The sequence below is a fragment of the Macrobrachium rosenbergii genome, chromosome 25 (genome assembly GCF_040412425.1).
Source record: "Macrobrachium rosenbergii isolate ZJJX-2024 chromosome 25, ASM4041242v1, whole genome shotgun sequence".
NCBI lineage: Eukaryota > Metazoa > Arthropoda > Malacostraca > Decapoda > Palaemonidae > Macrobrachium > Macrobrachium rosenbergii.
This window is the reverse complement of record NC_089765.1, coordinates 9,435,876-9,445,875: the sequence shown is the minus strand read 5'-3', so window position 1 is coordinate 9,445,875 and position 10,000 is coordinate 9,435,876. Positions and strand designations below refer to the sequence as shown.

The following is a 10,000-nucleotide window of genomic DNA, read 5'->3' as shown; positions in this document are numbered from 1 at the left end:
TCTACTTCTCATTCATAGTGTAATTTCTATTGCTTAAGTGATTTGATGTTTCAAATGATGTTAACAAGTAGGAGTATGTTTATGTATGTATGTGTCTGTATGTATATTAAATTAAAAATACATTTTCAGTTACATCAACAATAGAAATTTATATATAGGTAAATTACGGTTAATTTGAATATACTTCTTATTTTATCAGAGTAAAGAAAATGGTTCCCTTCTGTTCAAAACCGAGCACCGTGTGCCAGTGAAACCTTCTACCTCTATTACAGAAGATCGAGATATGACAAAGACATCTGATTACTTTTTAGTAATTCTGAAGTGGCATCTGCGTCTTGGCACCTTCCTCGCGAAGACTGTGACGTGGCCATGACTTGTCCACAGTATTTTGTGACGTGGCCATGACGTCACAGTATTTTGGCTGCAGCAACGGGAATTCTTCTTAAGTGATGAAGGGAGTTTGCAGAAGTTATCACAGCCAGGTGGATAGAGAGAGAGAGAGAGAGAGAGAGAGAGAGAGAGAGGGAGCGGGAACACAAATATAATGGGAATGGAGTATCATTCCCATAATCATTTTCATCGGTAAGCTGATAAGAGGTTTATAAACTACGCAGGAAGAGGCACAAAATGACATGTATTTAAGGCGCCACACTTCCAGTAGTGAATGTTAATGACTAATACCATTATACAGGCAACTAAATTACGATATAAATAAAAACCATTGCATGTCCATGGCTGTTCCACTTAATGTTAGACTTCTGAGTCAACATGCATTGTTTATTGCGTTCTATGAAATAGTTGCTGTATAAAAATTTAACAAACAAAATTATGTTGTGGCTTCCTAGTAGCGTTAAAATTTGAAGACAATTTTATTGCAAAATTGTTTTTGCCCCCCCCCCTCTCTCTCTCTCTCTCTCTCTCTCTCTCTCTCTCTCTCTCTCTCTCTCTCTCTCTCTCTCTCTCTCTCTCTCTCGGTTTCACTGACATTGTTGTCACGATTTCGTCCCATAAGAATCATTTTTGGAAGAAATCTCTCTCATAATAGAATGATCTGAAAATTGTGATTCTGCTTGTTAAGAAAAGACTATGTTTAACAAGAGAAAGATCTTGGAATGATGATGTTTATGGCCTAGAAACTGGAAATAATGAATGAGAATAAATTTCTAAATACTCGGTAACTGTAGTCGAAGATTCCAGGATATTCGGCCTATTAAAGTTCTTGTAGGATACAAACCTTTTGCTACAGACCTCTTTTTTGCCATTGACCAAGAAGTCGAGAAGCTATTTAACCGAATATTGTCATCGAGGGGAAGGACAACTGCGATTTGAGCTGTATGTATGCGGAAGAGTGTGCGGTGTTTGTTTACTTTCATACTCCAACCACAGCACTTGGGTTTCAGAAATAAAAGGAATGTGAGGGAAAAATCTTTCTATTCAGGATTTCAGCTTCTCTCAAAAGTACTTCTTCCTAAAGGAAGAAGTCTCTCTTTGGGTTTATCTGAAGAGGTTGTATATCTGCCCAATACATCCCCTTCCCTCTTCTGAACGACTGCACTGCTCTCGAAAAATAGCCCAAGTTCCCCAACCGCGCTTTCTCTGTCGACATCTTTTTGATTTTCACAGATTTCATCATGCCATTTCAGCACCTGATGAAATTTACCATATTCTGTGAGTTTTTAAATAGTAGTTTTAGTTAGTTTCGTTATCATATTTTGTACAGCGATAAGGTGAATCACAGTGGAATGTACTAAAACGGAATATATTTGTTTTTTTTTCTGTATTATTTTTCTCAGTATTTTTTCTTTATAAATCATTTCTTCTTCAGTTTCGTTCATTGACGAATAAAGACAAACAACTTTCTTCTAATTAGGTTTTTCTGATCTTTCAGTTGTTACTCTAAAGAGTTTTTTTTTACTTACTGTGTTTGCGTGTACACTTTGATTTCTGTCTAAACTTTTAGAATCTTCATTGTGAGTGTTTCTTTTTTTTTTTGTCTTTGTCATTTTTTTTAGCGACCTTAATGTGAGAGTTTCCTATTCCTTAACAATTTTCTCAATATCTTTTGGAGAAGTAAAATAAGCTCTTAAAGTGATAAAAGAAATATAAGTAAGCTTTCAGCTTTCTGTTCACGAGAATACTGCCATATTCCTACTTTTATGACTTTTAGAATAAACTAACTCTGTATAGTACATGATCAAACATCCATTTTGATGGGAGTAGTTATAAAAAAATATAGATTCTGTTTTATGTATAAAAATGTATTTTATGTAGAAAAATACATTTTGAATAAATATGAAATAAAAATAAAATGTTGAAGCCCTAACGTGTAATTTTTCTAACATAAGAAAAGCTGAGCGTGATTCAGAGTCCTCCTTTTCTTGTTGATGATCATAATTTTGTCTTTTGAAAAGCGACGTAGAGTATTCCGTCGGAAAGAGAGCAGCCGTTCCTTCACTGAAGTCAACATTGGAGGAAGAGAGAAGCATCGCCTGCAGGTCCTGAGTTGTGATGAGGATTCCTCCTCCTTCTTCAGCTGGCCCTCGATGACAAGCCCTTCTCTTCGGTCACATAAACTGTCGTCGATTCCTCGGTTACGTTTTCCACGTCCAGTAATATCTGTTAGGGAATAGAACGATAATTATTGAATATTCAAGATGCACTTTACATAAATTTGCTCCATTTCAAAACACAAAGACAATAAATCTAATCTGCTCAGGCATATTCTTACCTGACAGCTAATGTGGTCGTCTTCCACATGGAAAGCGTGATTTTTCCAATCAGGGTTCTGCTTGCAGAAGCATTTGTATGTCTTGATGTCACTTGCATGTCTGCATGTCTCTTGATCAGTGAGTTCTTTAGAACCTTTTTTTATTGCCCTCTGGAAAAGGTGCTGAACCTCTTGAAAGAAAGAATCTTGAAAGAAATTCCTTTAGTGATTGGCAGAAGTTTGATGCTGCTGTTGCTCTGCTCTTTCAAGTTACAAACACCTGAGTAAGTTGTAGAGCTTACAAAACATTCTTGTGTTGATGCCTCACATTTCCCTGCACCCGAGATTATCCCTTCATTCTGGAAAAGGTTTCCTTTGCTTGGTGGAATTCCATTTAGAGAATACCACTCATATGTCTTCAGCATCGCTCTGTTTCCAGGACTTTGTTTCAATGTTTTCCAAATTCTGTGAGAGCAGAGAAAAAATCAGTTATTATTGCAATTTTAAGATCATTATAGATATATTTTAACCTACGGTTTATATAGATAACTAGCATTTTACATGAATTAATAGAATGTATGTTTTAATGAAAATATAATTTATGTATATTACGTTGTTTGGGAATAAAATGATACAGAGAGAACGACAATTTTTAGATTCTATTTATCAATTTAATGTGAAGTAATTGCGTGTTTTCACCTACCGTTTTGGAGAGGACGATGAAAAGAATGTCATCGGAAGAAATTCCACAAACACCTGATTCCACATCGATGCCACAAGGCAAATTAAATGTCATAGAAAAGTGTTCGGCGTTCTCAGATTCAGCCTCTTTTATTACAGGGTATTCTATCAGCAACTCCTTTCGTTCTCTGACTTGAATATTGAGCTGTGCCTTATTTGTGCAGCGACTGACGTCTAAAATGGCCTGAAAAAGAATGTGTGTTATGTAAATATATATGAAATTTAAGTGAAACTGGACGTATTTAATAGCAGGCAATGAAAGAGAATTCCTTATTCAGAGAGGAATGAAATTTATCGCTGAAGACTTACCATATAATGTTGTCCATCGTCGCTGAAAGTTGCTGCTTTGTTTTCTTCGCCATGCGTTGTGAAAGGAAAATTCTTGAAGTTCGTCTGTTTGTCCCCAACAGAGGAAAGACGATCAGTTCTGTTCACGAAGAGCGAACGAGCTCTTTCAAAGAAAGCATCCTCGTCGAAGAGTCCTTTCTCTTCAACATTCAGGGTAATGCCATTACGAGTGCAAGAAAACCTGTCGGTACCTTTTCCAACAGTTTGTAAGCTTGACTTTAATTCTTGATGCTCGAAAAGTGAAGGTAATGTGAACAGTTCCAGTGATGTGTTTATATTCCCTCTTTGCTCCATCATTGCTGTTTCCTCTTTAATAACATTAGAGTGTTCGGAGGAACGACCTCTCATATTAGCTGTTTGGCTTTGACCATCCGAAGAAGTGTTTTTGATCACGATTTCTTCTGGTGAAACCTCCTCAACCATAACACCAGCCATCATTCTATTCATTGCGTCGTTTCCAATGGTCTCCCTCATCAACAGAGTCTTTTCTCGAGACTCTGATTCTCCTGCATTCATTACTAGTAGGGGATCCTGAAACAGAGATGGAATATTTTCATTTAAAACCCCAATTTTATATCAACATATATGTAGCCTTTTCAGTAACTAACCGAAATACGAGTTAATTTTATATCTGCTATGATTACATCAGAATCATATGCTGTACTTTTCCATTTATGAACAGAGTCTAAAAGATATGTGATTGATCTCCTTCAGTCAAAACCCCCTTTTTGTAGATTCTGCGGCACTTTTGATGGATGGTGAGTTGTTACTAACAGTTTTATTAATTTTCTTTAAATGCATTAGACTTACTTTATCAAAGTTCTTGAATAAACCCTTTAGAGAGTTTGAACTATAATGTAAACAACTTTCGTAACTATTGAAATGCATTATGTGTATATCTGAATGAATATTGTCATCGTTAGAAATTTATATTGTAATAAAAGTCAAGGATGAATGTATTTCTATGTGCCCTTGTTATTTACAGCACAAGTGATTAAAAACAATGATAGATAAAATGTAAGAAGAGAAAAAAGAAAATACGATACCTGTACTGATTCGGATTCGTGAGTCATTTTACACGAGTGAGAAGCATCGTGGGTAGTGGAACAAGTAGCTTGCCAGAAGTCATTTGTAGCTCTTGAGAAAGACTCAGATTCTTCACAAAGCTCATCCCCTGTAGTAGTGGTCTTCCCTGTAATAGCCTCTTCGCTATAGGAAGAATTTATGTCCCCAACCTGTTCCTGAGACAGTGACAAAGTGAGTTCCTGACCAGTGAAATCTTCGCTGTTTGAGGATTCTTCTAAAGTGAGGACTGACTTTCCTCCAAGGTTGAAGGATTCCCCGTCTTTTTGAGAACTGCCATTAGAGCAGGCTTCGCCAAGACTTGTTAACTGAACAGCTTCCACCTGGACCTGTTAGAGATTCGAATGGGGAAATAAATACAAGAATTAAAAGCTGATAACTTAGTGGTCATAACGTTCGTGAAATTGTTTCCCGCATCTAATGCAAATATAATCATTCATATCTGGTTAGATGTATCTTTCACAGTGTTACTAGAATATTAATGGACACATTTTGTCTTAGTGACCTTTTTAGTGAAGGTGATTGCAAGAATGCCATCCAAGGAGATTCCACAGAGGCCTGAGGTCACATCGATTTCATCTGGTAAGTGGAAGGTCTTGGAAAAGACCCTGAGATGGTCAAGTTCGCCTTCATTCAGTGATGAAGAACATCTGATGAGGACTTTGTTTCCGCTGACCACTTTCACCTCCATCTGCGTCTCCTTCAGAAGGCCGCCAACATTCAAGACTATCTGAAAATAAAAAAGGAGTATTATCTTACTAAATTTAAACATGTCGCATGATTTCGTGAATCAAAACCTCTTTTAAAATTATTCTCATTAATGGTCCTTTCGTTAGCAAACGGGTTAAGGTCATAGATATGAAAAATAGCCTTATAAAAAAAAAATTCTTTAGCCTTACCGTATATTCGTTTTCATTGTCGAAACAGTTAGTCTTCTCATACTCTTCTTGATCGTCCAGAAGAGGAATAATTCTTTTCATTATCATCATCTCTAATGAAAGGTGCATCTGCATGTTCATGTGAAGTCCTTATTTTCGAAAGTTTGAAATAATGGCGAGCACTTTCATAAAAGCATCTTCATCAAAGAGCCCCTTCTGTTGCACAAGTAACGGGCTGCAGGTATCAGTGGAAGAGATTCCTGTAATTCCTCAATTGCAGTGACAGATGCCTCTAATTCTTGTAGTTTTCAGTTTCTTCAAAAGGCGTTGATGATGGAGATGTAAACAAGGTAGTCCTGCTGTTCTTGTACTACTTCCTCTGTTACTCCATTTGCTGGAAGTTTCCAAAGTCTGGATTTCAAGAAGAGATTGTTGTTGTTGTTCTCGTTTAAGAAAAGAGAGTTGTTGTTTTGAAATTCGTTTGAATCTTGTCTTTTACATGGAATTCTGTCCATCTCCTGTTCCACACTAGATAAGGATTCTTTATTTATCGTATTGATGAATTTTGCTTCCTTAATCACTTTGGGAGTGATAGCCTCAGATACTGACAGTTTCTCTTGCTCCTCTGCAACATCTTTGACACTTCCGATTTGTTCCTGCAACAAAAGGTTAATGTGGTTACTTATTTTACTGCGAAGTTAAGTTGTGAAGAAAAAGAAAATAGTGCTGCAAAATGAATCGTGAAAATAACCTTCATCATCATTATTATTCAAACTGGTTCTTACTCTGAAATACCATGAGAAGCAGCCACTGAGGCACAGCTGACTGAAGAAGCTGCAGAGAAACCAGAGACAAAGTCTTGGCTTCTTTCAGCCTTGTGGAGCACCTGCTGTCCTTGATGTTCCTGAGACAGTTTATTAGCTTCTTTAAACACTTTTGCTTCCTCCTCCTCCTCCTCCTCCCCCTCTTCAGAATGTTGATTCGCCACAGAGGTCTCAACCATTACCTCACCATGAACTGCTTTGGATTTGGTTTCAAAAGAACCCTAAAAATGAGAAAATTGAAATAATAAATTATTGTATTATTATGAATTGTAAAGTTGATGGGTCGGAAAAATAATTTGTTCATTGATTTATATATAAAATGGGTTTATATATATATATATATATATATATATATATATATATATATATATATATATATATATATATATATATATATATGTATATATATATAAATGCAAAATGCCAGAGTGAAAAATGAAAGTAAGGCAACGGTCCTGCCAATTTTGTCGTGTATTGGGGTATTTTCAAGAGGCCTGGTACGTAAGATTGCTTGAAAAATAACTGATTGGGAACATTCGATAAAATTCACAGTTGCAGACAACAGAAAATCCGTAATACTTTTCTTAACGTTTGGTTTAAACAAAACACTGAGGAACGTGAAACCAAAGTATGTGTCTACTCGTGAAAGGTCAGCATTATAAAATGTTCAACAGTTTTCGTATTTAGTAGAGACTATAAAGGTATCTGCCCCAGAGAGACTCACCTCTTTGTCGACAGAGACCAAAAGAAATCCGTCGGAAGAGACAGATGCCGAGGCAGAATCAGTGACAGCGTCCTTTGGGAGAACGAGAGATTTCGTGAAGTCCTCTGAATGCTGAAGGGTTCCTCTCTTTGGTTGGTGTCTCCCCTCAATGCGAATTTCCTTTCCGTTCTTCACGCAAACAGTCAGGCTCTCCCTCATGAAGTTGCAGACGTCAACAACGAACTGGAAAGAAAGGATTTGATAGTGAGCTTTTTGATCAGACACTCTGATACAGTAATTGTAATTCACTAGGAAAAGTGACAGAAAAGTCTCCCCTCCCACACAAAAAAAAAAAAACTTCTATTTTACCTTATAACTGGAATCCTCCTCTTTAGAGAAAGTGAGAGCATCACATTCCGTAACATTTTCTTCTTGGCACTTTCTGTAAAAGCCTACTAAGTCTCCATTTTCCAGAACACTGCCATTTCTAGACAGAATTTCTGTAATGGCAGAGATGACCAACGCTCTCACAGAGACGAAATGGGAATCCTCGAGAAGTCGACCCTTGTTCGCGGTGTGAATCTGGTGAGATATTCCTGAAGTCGTTGGGTCACCTCTTTTGCTGTCACAAAGGAAATATCTAGTCTCTTCCTCAGATTTGCAGGACGTTCTGTGAAGGTCTACAGTGCGGAAATTTACCACTTGTGTCTTTTCTTCAGCGGTTCTTTCACTGATTGCACATTCTGTGGCAGTTGTCTCAGAATTTTTCACTTCTGACAGGATTGTGTGTTCTTTGCGTTCTGTGTTTCTTGATTGAATCGTGCCGGTTATGCAGTTGGTGGCTGTGACCACTTCGTTACATTCGGTGTCACAAGGCTTGATGTTACCCTCAGAAGGTACATGTATTCCTTCACTCCTCCGGGAAGATGTTGAATGTTTTGGTCGTCCAAAGTTTTGTTCATCGTTGGGTGTGCATCTTAAAACCTGTGAAAGCAATCCCTTATTAGAGTTAGAGGTTATAGATTTCAGGTTTGAGATTACAACTTTCAGTTTTGAAAAGAAATAGATGACAGGAAATTATTAGAATATATATAATCTTGTGTGTGTGTCTATGTGTATGGTATGGTTGTATAAATATACGTTTCAATACAGGATTAAGGATATTTGAAACAGTTAAAGATAAATAGCATACCTCATTGTGGAACTCAGTAGAGTTATTAAGTGATTCTTCAGATTGACACAATGCCACTTTGACGTTGGAAGATTGATGGTAGTCAAGAGAATTTCTATCTTGACAGGAATCTTTCTTGTTGAGAGAACTGTGATGAAATATTGTGATTTCACTTTGTGCGTGGCTGCTGTCACGTTCTTCCCTTGATTCTTCCATCCTGATTGGAATGATGGTTTCCCTCACCCGTCTCTCTTTTGCCAAAGAACGTTGTGAGAAACTGTCCTTAGATTCCAAGGAACTGGAAGTCGAAGAAGAATTGTTTTTGAGAGATTCGATGCTGTTGTCGATGCATATCCTGTTTTTGTCGGTTAGTAATGAGCTATCTTCCTTTTTCTTTAGTGTTTGAAACTCTTCCTCCTCAAATCTCACTAAAGGCATTGGCCCTAGTGATGATTTGAATGAACATTGGTGGGAAGACTCTGTCAAATTGCTTTCAGAAGTTTCTGGTGGTGACTGGCATTTTTGTATCTCAATGATTCTACTTTTTCGACCACATTGTTCACTAGATTCTACTTCAGCATGTCTTGTAGTTTGCTCCTGAAAAGATTTGAGAGGAACGATAAGTATGTTAAAGAATAATGTTAGTTTAAACTATAGAAAATAAATGCTTGGTAATGTTTCTAAAATCTATAGTTGGAATCCAAACACTAACCTTTGAAGGAATTATAATGGTCAGGATTCCATCACGAGAGAAAACAGCAGAGATAGCATCTGAAGAGGCGTTGTCTGGCAAAGAGAACTGATAAAGGAAGATCCTTGGGGATCGGTGGCAGCTTCTCAGCATATTGCCTTCCTCCTTGTATCCTTCGACGGTGACAGACCTCTCACCAGTCACCGTCACTTTGAAGTCCTTCAGCTTCAACTCACTCATGTTCATCATGACCTGCAAAGTAAATTATTGGATCATTTTATTTCCACGTAAGAGATTCTAAAGAGAAAATACTAAAAATGAACGTTTTGCATTATGTATAAAGTGCTATAAGCTTTCTTTAATTGTTTCCATTCCTGAAAAAGCAAAGAGTGAAAGCACATACCTCATAATCACCGTTTTCGTTGACACATACAGCGAATTTGTTATCTCTTATTTTGCTGTGAGATGAAAGTTGTGTTTCTGGGCTGAGTCGCCTACTGAGAGTAGTTTCCTTCCCAAACCAGGCGTCGTCCATGTCTTCTGTGTCACCCCACTCAGCCAAGAAGTTTGTCAATTCGTGATGGAATCGTGCTCGGGCATTTTCAAAGAAGGCTTCATCGAAGGTGGTTCCTGAAGGAGCGATGAAAAGTGGTGTGTGCCACTGTTCACTAGACTCTGTTCTATAGTCACCGTGTCGTGTCACTTTTGGAGTCAACGTTGAAGATGATGATGCAGATGAAGCGACGGAGTAAGAACTGATTTTCTGAACTGGAGCCATTTTGTTTTCTTTACTTCTTTCTGTAGGGGTCTTTCTTGAAAAGTTAAAACCTTAGTAGAGGAGTTAATAACTTGGA

General features: G+C 37.4%; 2 protein-coding genes across 2 annotated transcripts in view; both read right to left on the bottom strand.

The window, feature by feature from the left end:
• Window positions 1-2,237: 2,237 nt before the first annotated feature.
• Window positions 2,238-6,415, bottom strand: LOC136852300 (uncharacterized). Its single transcript, XM_067126804.1, has 7 exons — window positions 5,779-6,415; window positions 5,385-5,609; window positions 4,843-5,208; window positions 3,758-4,327; window positions 3,411-3,632; window positions 2,729-3,172; window positions 2,238-2,616 (listed from the first exon to the last, which is right to left on the bottom strand). Exons 1-6 carry the CDS (start codon window positions 5,896-5,898, stop codon window positions 3,116-3,118), a joined length of 1,560 nt encoding a protein of 519 aa, XP_066982905.1. The 5' UTR covers window positions 5,899-6,415; the 3' UTR covers window positions 2,238-2,616; window positions 2,729-3,115.
• Window positions 6,416-6,538: 123 nt separating this feature from the next.
• Window positions 6,539-10,000, bottom strand: part of LOC136852299 (uncharacterized) — a 3,531-nt gene continuing 69 nt past the window's right edge. Inside the window, exons 1-6 of the mRNA XM_067126803.1 lie at window positions 9,550-10,000; window positions 9,168-9,398; window positions 8,477-9,052; window positions 7,654-8,268; window positions 7,306-7,527; window positions 6,539-6,802 (exon numbers count right to left, since the gene is read on the bottom strand). The exon at window positions 9,550-10,000 is cut by the window's right edge and continues 69 nt beyond it. Coding sequence (XP_066982904.1) covers window positions 6,539-6,802; window positions 7,306-7,527; window positions 7,654-8,268; window positions 8,477-9,052; window positions 9,168-9,398; window positions 9,550-9,924 — 2,283 coding nt within the window. The 5' untranslated portion in view covers window positions 9,925-10,000. The remainder of the gene's footprint in view (window positions 6,803-7,305; window positions 7,528-7,653; window positions 8,269-8,476; window positions 9,053-9,167; window positions 9,399-9,549) is intronic.